This window comes from Nerophis ophidion, linkage group LG05 (assembly GCF_033978795.1).
Source record: "Nerophis ophidion isolate RoL-2023_Sa linkage group LG05, RoL_Noph_v1.0, whole genome shotgun sequence".
Taxonomy (NCBI): Eukaryota; Metazoa; Chordata; class Actinopteri; order Syngnathiformes; family Syngnathidae; genus Nerophis; species Nerophis ophidion.
Window position 1 is genome coordinate 61,922,847 of NC_084615.1, and position 11,891 is coordinate 61,934,737.

At 39.7% G+C, this 11,891-nt stretch overlaps 1 protein-coding gene across 5 annotated transcripts in view; it reads left to right on the forward strand.

Moving 5' to 3' along the window:
* LOC133553474 (centrosome and spindle pole associated protein 1-like) overlaps window positions 1–11,213 on the forward strand; it is a 30,180-nt gene extending 18,967 nt beyond the window's left edge. For 3 of the 5 annotated variants that reach the window (XM_061901710.1, XM_061901713.1, XM_061901711.1), the window contains 16 exons: window positions 584–622; window positions 1,431–1,578; window positions 1,673–1,816; window positions 2,531–2,643; window positions 2,921–3,070; window positions 3,146–3,310; window positions 3,425–3,529; window positions 3,670–3,730; window positions 4,179–4,311; window positions 7,531–7,622; window positions 7,705–7,818; window positions 8,675–8,712; window positions 8,819–8,879; window positions 9,126–9,235; window positions 10,183–10,318; window positions 10,395–11,213. In XM_061901710.1, coding sequence (XP_061757694.1) covers window positions 584–622; window positions 1,431–1,578; window positions 1,673–1,816; window positions 2,531–2,643; window positions 2,921–3,070; window positions 3,146–3,310; window positions 3,425–3,529; window positions 3,670–3,730; window positions 4,179–4,311; window positions 7,531–7,622; window positions 7,705–7,818; window positions 8,675–8,712; window positions 8,819–8,879; window positions 9,126–9,235; window positions 10,183–10,318; window positions 10,395–10,582 — 1,797 coding nt within the window. In that variant the 3' untranslated portion in view covers window positions 10,583–11,213. The remainder of the gene's footprint in view (window positions 1–583; window positions 623–1,430; window positions 1,579–1,672; window positions 1,817–2,530; window positions 2,644–2,920; window positions 3,071–3,145; window positions 3,311–3,424; window positions 3,530–3,669; window positions 3,731–4,178; window positions 4,312–7,530; window positions 7,623–7,704; window positions 7,819–8,674; window positions 8,713–8,818; window positions 8,880–9,125; window positions 9,236–10,182; window positions 10,319–10,394) is intronic. The other 2 variants (XM_061901712.1, XM_061901714.1) reach the window with 1 other exon arrangement.
* Window positions 11,214–11,891: the final 678 nt, after the last annotated feature.

Below are 11,891 nucleotides of genomic sequence, written 5' to 3' on the forward strand. Positions count from 1 at the left end.
AGCTCCTATGCAGGGTTATAGATTGACAGAAATTACTTAGGGCTGCATACACCTTTTGTTTTATCTCTTATCGACCGACTTACTACCTATGAGTGGTAGAGATTTTAATTACCAGACACAAGGTGGAATTTATGTAATCATGTATAACTCATGAATTTCTTGTGAAGTTTCCCTTGATTAATTTTATTAGAAGTTAAGGTGCCATCACAATTTAGTTTGACCAAATTCTACGACCATGATAACTTTTGCATCGTCACAGAATCAAAATTACCATGACAATTACACAGGGGTTCTTTCTAAAACACAACGGCTTGTTGTTAAATAAAATAATTGACTATCATCAGACTGAATGTCATCAAAATGTCTCTGAGCAATTCAAAGCATTACTGTTGAGTTGTCTACTTGTAAGTTGATTTCATGAACACCTCTTCATCCCAATCCGATTCAGATCAGACAGACCTCTATTGTAGTGCCAATACACAGGAATGATTGTATACATGCTGAAGTACGCAAAAACTATCCTGAAAATCAAGAGGTCGGGTGGCATTCATTCACTGTATTTTAGTTTGTGATATGTTGGCAGGGCGATGCCAGGAAAGGGGACAGCCAGCTTTTCAATAAGGTAAAAATAGCAAAATTTGGGACTCTAATAGTGCAAACCCTTTACAATCCTTGGATCTCCACTGTATTGAATACCCCCGTGCCACACCAATCCTTTCCTGTCCCTCCACCTCTTCCCGTCTTGCCAATAGTGCTTGTTGTTGCTGTAGTATTCAATCTGAAAATGTTTCCCCCTTGCCTACTTTTCCTGCAAGATCGTTACACTCAACTGTGTAATGACACAGGTATTTGGCCACAACATTACTGCATTTTCAGTAATTAAAACAATAAAAAGCTGGAAGTATATTTTCTGGTTACTTTTGTGTTATGCATGCTACTAAAGGGACAACTACCGGTAGTCTGTAATGTTTATTTTTAATTGGACCATATTTCAGTGTAAATCCAAAAGTACTCATTACAAAGGTCTGTTATTGTTATTATTTTCACATCATCGTGTCCGGTATAATGTCATGCCATTTTTGTACAAGTGTGTGATGCATTGGCATTTATTGTAATAAGCACTGTAGGAAAGAGGAGTAATGTTGTGAAAGACAGAAAAATGTTTTGAACTACAAATTAGCTGTTTTCTGTCGTTTCCTTTTGTCCTTTTTTAACGTCAGAAATAAAACAAACTGGTTTGATTACTTGTTAAATATAAGTTGTGCTGACTCTTATTCTTGGCCTGACCGAGTGTGTATGAGGTGTGTTAAGATCCGGGAAACAATGCATACTGCCACCTACTATATGGAGTTGTAACAACGAGCAACAAGTAAATGAATGTATGGGGAACAAAGCGATCTTCATGTGACTGTAGTAGTGTTGTGTTACAGATTCAAGAGCAGCAGGAGCAAAAGCGTGTGGAGAGGGAGGAGAAGGAGCGTGACGAGGCAAAATTGATGGACGACATGAGAAGATATCAACCTTGGGGTCGAGGTGGAGGCGGAGCCCCACTCAGAGACAGTACAGGACATCTCATTGGTGTGTCCCACAGTTACCCTCCCAAGATTTTGTTTTAATACCCTTCTTTGATTGCCACATGCTCTTTTTATGCAACTTTTATACTACCGGCCAGCTGACCTTAGCCAGATGCACAAGCAGAATGAAGAGGCCAATAGCCACCCATATCGAAGGAGAGCAGCTGTGATGACAGCCAACAACAGGGTCTCTGGTACTGTAGCAGAGAGCAGTTGCACTGACACTAGTGACCGGCACCCTGGTATGTAAAACACTTTGATCATATACTTTACTTTATACACTATAGACTTACAGTCAAACCAATTTGTGTGAAGAAGTTAAGAATATAGTTAAACTTGTTTGAAAATATGTAGACATTTAAGAGAATACATTAAAATGAAGAAATTACACTAACATTCAATGTGCCATGCCACTAAATTGCTGCTATTTGCCACTATTTGCTATTTGTAACTCTAAAAATAAACTTAAATCTCTGTCTTTTTTCACTTCTAAATCTGATAACACACATTAAACTACTCTAAATGTGTATTGGCCCATCTCAGTTAAGGTTAATTTATTTTGGTGCAATATTCCTACGGTAAAGATGACTCATTTCAGTAACAGGATTGAAAGTAACAGGAGTGGGTTAGAAAATACATGAACTATAACCAAATAATATCTGTACTAATAACATTTTGGGGCTGGGGCCTATCCCATATGCATTTGGGCGGAAGGCAGTGTACACCCTGGACAGGTCGGCAGCTCATCATGTCTAGAATTTACATAAACACAAAAGCATACAAAAAGCGCTGACTCTAGAGTTGTTGACATTGGTAACAGGAGTAGTACAACATGTTACTGTGCTGCACACATACAACCTGATTGAATGCTTTATCTCTGTCATCTATAAAGTTTTACACTGTAATTTTATGAGCAGATGTTTCAGTCCTATTCATTTATTTTTATTTTTGTATAGGCTTCACCCATGTCCAAACGCCCCATTTGGTAGTGGGCAATATGTTTGACAACCAGCTCCTAAAGGAGCGGCTCCGTGACAAGGAGAAGTACAAAGCTGAACTCAAACTGCAGGTACCTCATATTGTGTTGGCCTCAAGAGCTTGAAATGACAGAGTTTATTGACCAGTCTTGTAGATGAAGGCGAATGCAAAAAGTATTTGTCTTTAAGCTAATGCTAGGTCAGGTGGTACCAGTGGTTAAAGGTGTTGTCGTGGGACGTAGTAGCAGGCATTTTGACTACCCCATAGAAAATGCTTAAACAGAAAATCAGGTGAAGGCTTTTAAAGTGTACACCAAAAATTGCTCATTAAAGTTTCCAGTGAACCTAAAAGCTTGTATGTGTTTTCAGATAGAGGAGAAGCAGCGCAAACAGGCAGAGGAAAGGGAACAGATCAGGCTGGCGGAAGAAAAGTTAGAGAAGGAGGTGGCAGAGTTCATGGCTAGCAACCAGAGGAAGTACGAAGAAGAACAAGAGAATATTAAACGAAAGGAGATGGAGGTGATTGGCCAAACATTACTTTTTCTTATAAAAGTACAACAAACGAATTAAATAGGTATTCTGCCTCCGGTTAAGGCCAGAGTCGAGAAACAACATCTGCTGGCAGAACAAAAAATGAAGGAAGTAGAAATTAAGAAGGCAGAGGAGAAGAAGGAAGCAGAAAGTAAAATGGCAGACGAAAAGAAGAAAGCAGCACAGGAGAAGCAGTGTGAACAAGAGAGGGAAGCCCAAATAGAAATGGTGCGTACTGTCTAGTTTCCGTAGCTGCTTGAATTGAGTGTCTAATTTTAAGTGGATTAATAAAGCTGTGATCTTTTGAAAATACATATTTATCATTTTTGCGGGGGGATTTAGGTTCACAGGGAATTGCCCCCATCAAAGTCCACCTTGGAGAGGAAACAGCAATGCAGCTCTAGGCCTCCCACCATTGAGAGTCGACAATCTACTGCTCCCCTTTCTGTGAGTCTAACAACACACTCTAAAACACACAAGGCAATGATAATTTTTTGTACCAGTTTCCTACCTTGTATTTTATTTCTTAGTTTTTCTCTTTCTGTTTGGAAATGTGTCCTTAACCCTTGTTCTTTTAATCTTTTTAGGAACAATCTGTGTCTATCCCCCATTCTCCACCTGCTTGTAGGAATGAACTTCGATCTGCAGGTGTGTGCGCTCTCAGAAAAAGCATTCAAGCTCTTCCAATTGAGTAATGTGCTTGTATCTTTCTGAAAAGAAAAACTGCCAATCAATTGCCTTAGTTGTGTTATGGTTATCTTCAGCTGCCCAAGGGTACAAGTTTGGAACAGTATACATAACAATCCTCATTATTGTATCCCCTCAGTGGGAAATTCATTTTGGTGTTTGTTTACATTCACATTCAGTGACATGCCAAGAGGCACTTAGGGGTTTTGTGCCTTTACTCAGTCTCTTCTGCAGTGCTCCACAATCTACATTTCGAGCCACCTGTCTCTTTCACTACCTTTTTGAGACGTGGTGGTCTGACTTGAGTTGGAAGCAATTATTTTAATACCTTCTGCAGCTTCTAAGAATTGACATACAAGACAATGCGTAGCAGACTAAACTGAACAGTGTTTACGGTGTATGTTTACAGCTGAGCAACGGGAGGTGTACAGCAAATTGTCAGCGTTGCGTCAGCAGCTTCAACGTAGGCTAAAACGAATGGAGCCAGAAGTCAATCTACAGTATGAAGATTGGGATGAAATGGACTCCCTTTTTGCTCGAAGGTACTGACTAGATCAGCTGTGAACATGTACAGACGTATTTGAACTAACCTAAACAATTGTTATTTACCGTGTTGATACCATACAAGACTGTACAAGCTGTGGAATCACTGATTTACTTTCAGGTTTTCCTTTCAGGGGTCCACAGCAATGCAATTACATTAATGCTTATCTTAGTTTTTAATGCTTATCTTGTCTTTTCTGACTAAACCCTTACTGGGAGTCTTAACACAGGCCCTATTATTTATAGAAGCATACTGTTTTTTTGATTTAGAGACATGAGTTAAAATGGTACCCGCTTATGTCAACAACACTTCTGTGTTAAACAAATCCCACTCCAAAATGTAAAACCTGAAGGAGTATTTTTTGGGAGGGGGAAATCGGTGCGTTTTGTTACGATATGTTGCAGTATTACTGTGGGGTTTACCCTACATGTTAACAATCGTGGCGCAATGCCACGGCAAGATAACTGCCGCCAAACCTTTAAAATCTATGTATATATATATATTTTTTTTTAACATGAAAACAAATTTAAGTTATATATTGTATGAATGGATATACTGTGTATATAGTCTAATATTTACATACCGTTGGCTATAATAAGTTTTGAAAAAAAGCTCAAATATCATAAAACGTTCCTCTTTGCTTTATTTTGAAAGAAGCGCCTCAGCTGGTAGCACACCTGACGAGCTAACACCTGGCAGCATTGAGGAGAGAAACTTGAAGAAAACGGTATTTTAATCTAATTAATGCATTTCTTGTTCAAGCCAGCGTAAACTACCCTAAATCTATTGACATTAATACCGGCAATAAGGTCTAACTTTACCCTGTGTCCATCTTTGATCTTCCGTTTGGATGTTTCTGTGTGGAGTGTGCATTTGCATGTGTATTTGGGCCCGTGCGTGTATTCAGGCTAAAAAATTTAAGGTTTTGGTTCATCATTTGTGTCAAAGTAGTCGTCGTCTCTCACGAAGTCTACCATGAGTAATGTTGTAAACCGAATGTTGTGATGTGTCTGTGAAATTAATATGTTGCGGTATGCTTAAAATGAGCAAACCATGTGAATATTATTTTATTATTATCAATAATAATGTTATTATTTTATTAATAATAACAATAATGTTATTATTAACGTGCCTGTTACTACATTACATATACACACCAGTGTTGAGAGATGCCGTCAAGCCGAAAAAAGGATTCCTGGCTATATACTCCAGAGGCAACAAACCGGTACCAACAGGCAAGCGGTGTGTGGATTTGGCGGTCACAGAGGCAAAAACTTGGACATGGGGGGAAGTTCGGGGAAGCCGTGTTAAACGACTTCCGGACGGCTTCGAAGCAATTCTGGGCCACTACCCGCTGCCTCAGGAAGAGGAAACAGTTCACTGTCTACACCAGGTATAGTGGGAACGGTGTGCTGCTGACCTCAACTTGGGATGTTGTGGATCGGTGGAGGGAATAGTTCAGAGACCTCCTCAAGCCCACCCACACATCTTCCTATGAAAAAAACAGTGCTTGGGGAATCTGGTGGGCTCTCTTGCTTCTTGGGGAGAGGTTGCTGAAGTAGATAAAAAGTCCCTCTGTGGCGGAGCCCAGGGGATGGATGAGATCGGCCCAGAGTTCCTTAAGGCTCTGAATGCTGTGGGTGTGTCTTGGTTGACAGCACTCTGCAGCATTGCATGGACATTGGTGACTGTGCCGGATAGTCAAACCTGGGATTCAGGAGGAGCATCGTGGTTTTCTTCCTGGTCGTGGAACTGTGGACCAGCTCTATACTCTTGGCAAGGTCCTCGGGGGTGCATGGGAGTTTGCCATGTGATTTTTAAACTTGGAGAAGGCATTCAACCGTGTCTCTCGGGAATTCATGTGGGGAATGCTCAGAGAGTATAGGGGTAATGGACTGCCTGATTTTTGTGGTCCGCTCCCTGTATGATCAGTTTCACAGTTTGGTCAGCATTGCTGGCAGTAAGTCGGACTCTTTTCCTGTGAGTGTTTGACTCCGCCAGGGCTGCCTTTTGTCACAGATTCTGTTCATAACTTTTAATGGACAGGGCATTTAGGGAATCCAGTTTGGTAGCTGAAAGCTTAGATCTCTGATTTTGCGGGTGTCTTTTTTTTTTTTTTTTTTTTTTTTTTTTTTCCCTTTGTCATGAAAAACGGACGTTTTTGTCATGAAAAACGGAGGTTTTTGTGGTTGGTGCACTAATTGTAAGTGTATATTGTGTTTTTTATGTTGATTTAATTAAAAAAAATGTATTTTATTTTTTTAAATTTTTTTTTAAAATAAAAATTAATAAAAAATTATTCTACGGCCCGGTACCAATCGGGCCACGGTACCGGGCCGCGGAACTGTGGTTGGGGACCACTGGTGTAGCGGATTTTATAGACTAAGCTCAGGGCAAGTTGGGAGGGCTGGGTTTCTCTGCTTAGACTACTTCCCCTGCGACCCGACCTCAGATAAGCGGAAGAAGATAAATGGATGTATGGATGGATGGATAGATGTAGAATATATCAACTAATTTGTTTATTTTACAGTCACACTCCCCAATTGCAAGCACACACACGGAGAACACACACTCACAAACCGCTGTGTAAGCTCATCCTGACGCATCACACCTTCACACACAGTTTTACTAAACACAACTCTTGACATCACTAATAACCTTAGGGTGGTTTTAATAACAAGTGAAACAAAGTTTCTTCTCCTGAAAATTGCTCACAACCAGCCAGAAAAGTGACGCTGTTGTAGCGAGCATACACGCACTACATCACCATCGCAACACACATACAACATCTAACTCGGCCTGGATTAATACGACCTTTTCAAATTTGAAGTGTGACGTTTATAAGTGTTAGAAAAACTCCATGTTGCATGATCTTCATATAGCCAAAAAAAATGCTTCATGGCAAAGTCCGCCTAATTAGTAATGATTTGACTTTCAATCACGACTTTAGCACACTTTGCCCAACTTACGCGGGTTGAGCTTAACTACAGGCTGGATGGGAGAATACCAATAAGCAATGTGTAAAAACCTGGGAAAATTAAACCCTATTAGAGGGCAACCATTTTAAAAAATTGCTAACATCACAAGTGACTGTGCAGGCAATGCTTAGTTTGAGTTTCGATCTTGGTTATGTCGACAACCGTTGATGTCAATTAGCCAATTCGAGGGGTTGCTATTTGTTAACAAAAACAATGAAACTTGTCTTTGAAATGACCAGGCCCCAGGCTCCAGTTCGAAGGCACAACTCCAGGAAACACCAACCGAGTACTCTGCTGCAAAGTTATGACTTACTTCAACTCAATCACTCCGGTGATGAACTCTTAAACTGTAAATTGTACTCCACTAAAAGTTTAAAGTAACTTAACGTGACTAGTTTGTGTATGTGACGCAGATGGTGAGTCCAGGCTCAGCTCCACTGAGGTCCAAGGAGAGAAGACAGGGGGCGTAATAAGTCGGAGTAGGTGGGACGACATGGAACCGCATCAGAGGTCAACACACCAGGATGGTAAAAAAAAACACTTAAACAATTTATTTAGTAAATGTTGATTAATGTTGGACGGCGTGGCGCAGTGGGAGAGTGGCCGTGCGCAACCCAAGGGTCTCTTGTTCAATCCCCACCTAGTACCAACCTCGTCACGTCTGTTGTGTCCTGAGCAATACACTTCACCCTTGCTCCTGATGGGTGTTGGTTAGCGCCTTGCATGGTAGCTCCCTCCATCAGCGTGTGAATGTGTGTGTGAATGGGTTAATGCGGAAGTAGTGTCAAAGCGCTCTGAGTACCTTGAAGGTAGAAAAGCGCTATACAAGTACAACCCATTTATCATTTATTTATTTATATTAGTACTATCATGTAGCCCCAAATCCCTCCCCTCTGTTGCAATTTTTCTGGATTTTATGTAATATGTTTATGTGTGCTTATGGCTATTTGAGGTTTTTTTTATTGGCCTCAGTCTGGACCCCCTCCCTAGGAGCCCAGTCTGAGACCGAACCTTTTTTTTACTCATCCAACACAGCCCCACCCCTCGCGTTTACCTTTTGCCCACCCTTTTAAGGGCCACCGAAAGTTGGCTGACCCGTCAGCGTTCCTGTTCTGTCTCACTGTAATGTGTGTCTGCTAATGGGTTTGTGCTGAAAATCTGAATTTCCTCTCTTGGACTAATAAAGTAAACGACTGATGAAAAACTAACAAATGTACTAACAAACATGCTGCTTTTCCGGTTATCATAAAAGTACCTCTTCAAAGAAACTCTCAATAGTCTGCTTAGCAAAAGATGTCAGCCAATGCTTCGGTGCTGTGTGTAAATGTAATCAATTAGCAATTGATACATTTTGTTTATGCAGTCAAATAACTTGTGTTGCAGATTTTGACATATCGCCTCTAGATCAAAACCACTATCTGGTGAGTTAAAAGAAATGTTGGTTGCTTTATTATCAACAAATTTTCCCAAATTATCTTACTGAGAACTCTGAAGAGTGCCTTGTGAAAGGACTTGTCTGTGTTGAAGGGAAGCGAGATGGGCCGACTTCCACGAGGATCTCTGCTGGAGTCAGAGAGTGCCTTCCTTGGTAAGAGTGCTGTGATAGAACTGATCACGTTCAATTTACACTTGTTTACCGTTATCATTACGCAATGTGCAATCTTTTTTGTTGTTGCACCTTTTCCATATTGACGCCCAAATATTAACCTAAAATTAGTATTTATTCATTTGAATGTTTTTTTTTAACCTAAAGGGCAGTGCACATTGATCGTGGTAGTATAGTGTTTGATTGATAGTATTGTCAATGAGTGGCTGATTATTTGTGTGTGTTCAGCCACATTGGGAGAAGATTTTCCAGTACCAAGCTCTCCAGACGTTAACATGACACACCAACCTTCAGCCCGGGAAAGAAGGAGGCTGACCAGACGGTGCCCATACCCACAGGTGCTCAGCTGTACAAAATGCTTACATATTAGAATAGTGTTACATAGGTTTTCAATTGTAATCCAAAAGGTCTCACAAATACCAAGTTGTACCAAAACCAGAGCATTTATTCCCATAAGAAACAATGTAAATAAAATTAATCCATTCCAGACACCCAAAAATATTAACACATTTTATAGAAAATGAATACACTTGTTTTATACAGAAAACAATGTGATAAGACATAAACGACAAACAAAATGGATAATTTAACTTTTGACATTGTTTTTACCTTTTTATTGAAGACTCTTTTTTGTAAAGACCAAAGTGATGAGCGAAGAGGGGGGTGCCACACTTTGTACTCTGCTACTAGTTCTTTCTTAGTAGTGTCTGTCATCTTTATCAAACTTTCTTTGGCCACAGTTTGCAGCTCAATTCTGCAGTATTCAATAATAAAAGTTTTAACACAGTATTCTTGAACACCTTATCAAGTGAACAGTGCATGGACAACTCAGGCAGCACATTGCTTGATAGAACTTGTTTCGACAACGATTGTTCATCGTTCAATGTACGTTCTATGAACAAATAAACCCCACACACATATTAAAGATCATCGAAGGATTCCCTGGAAGCAATCTGTCCATCGTTTCCCAACTGTAAAAGAACCACGAACCATTCTTCTAAAAGATTGCGTCATCAGTGCATGGAATTATTTGTTTTGGCACTCGATTTCATTAAATGATACGTGAGCAAATGTAATTTGTTTGTGCATTTTCTGGTCCTATGACAACCGAGATGGTATATGAAAACTGGGGCAACTTTTTTGTCAAAAACAAAAATGTACAAAAAGAAGGGCCTATGAAAACTGACGTGCTCTGGTAATGTCATTAGTCTAAATGTTTCTTTGTGAGGTACACATTACATAAGTTTACATGGGACTTTTGTATCATGTCTTTTGAATGTTTCAGGAAGAAGAGTCCTCCTATGACAACCCATTCCACATAAGTAGCAGGAAGCAGAGAATGGCAGAGTCCAGCAATGAAGAAAAGAACCAGGACAGGATATTTGATTTGAAAGACCCCATTTGTCGTGGAAATACAGCCGGTACAGCTCGACTAATTAATTTCTGTGCAATAAAAACTTAATGTGATTAAAATGATCTCTCTATCCCATTCTGCAGGAACTGTAGATCTGTCTGATGATGACTTATTACCTCCCCCGTTTTGCCCCCTCACTCACAATCGTCAAAGTTCAGTAGAATCATTCTCAACTGATCCCTGGATGCGACCAGGTACTTCAGAAACTCTCAAGTGTTTAGAGCGCCCATTGAGGAGGGAGCCATTAACAACGCAGGAGACGGTCCGTTGAATGTTGCAGAGGTTTTCCAACTTCACTGTTCGTTTGATCCAGACAACCACACCTCTGTCTTTGAGGTGTCACGTTGTAGATTATTTTTCTGTTGAAGATGTGACTTTTCGTTTGATCCAGACAACCACGCCTTTGTCTTTGAGGTGTCACATTGTAGATGATTTTTTAAGTTGAATATGTGATATATGAATGTGACTGATGTTACTACTTTATTGGCTATTGCCTTTGTCACCGGTACCCAATTGGATCCAATGGGCAAAATTTGGGCCGCTGAGTTGTTTCGTTTAGCCCGTCAAAGGGTGGCCTCTCAAATATTCTACATAATCATACTGACCTGTTTTAAGATCACACAATCATTGATGACATGTCTGCAAAGAAACTACGTAGTTCTCAACATCTCCACTACCTTATATATATATGGAAGTATAGGGCTGTACTCATTCATGGTGATGCTGTACACTTAAAATCTCTTGTGGACACATTTTCACTTTGGCACTTCCGGTCTATGTTATCAAGAGCTTCAGTGCCAATGTTCAATTAATTCATAGTTTTATATGGGCAGCTTTTTATTTAATAATTTATATCATAGTTTATTGACTAGAGAGATGTTAAATAAATATTTGTCTTATGATTGATGTGTTCTTTCTTCATTACATGATCAAATTATGTACCCAGGGCCGTCCCACCCTAAACGCGTAACATGACCCCATAAAACATGCGACTCATGGGGTCCCCATTTTGCATAAAGAAGCGCTTGTAAAATGACGATTGACAGGAAGCTTTTTTTACCGCAAGCGTAATCCTGCCCGCTTCCTGCTCCGTCACTGATAGGCATATCATAGAAAATTTCCCCATTCAGTCCCAGTGGCTTTTATAGCGCACATTAGTAGTGTCTGTCTTGAAGGATGGAATGTATTTCAAATCTAGGTCACATCTGAGATGGTAAGGTTTACACGTAAATGTTTTCCTGACGTTTGAATTGTATTGTTTATCATTTTGTTAAAATTATTTTGCACAATTTGTTTTTAAGTATGTCTTCCAATTTGTTTTGAATAGAAAATATGTGTCAAATGTAATCTAAGTTTGATTAAAAAAAAATATTAACATTGTTTCATATCAATAAAAAATGGTAATCACAAGGATGTCATCTGATGAGCAACATTCATTATATTATAGAACACTATTTTAGGCAAGTTAAGCAAGATTAATTAAAGAGCACAATAGGTACACAAGGCATTTCGAAGGGCTTTACAGAAAATTACAGGGCAACAATAAAATCACAGAAATAATCATGATTTAAATTAAAATC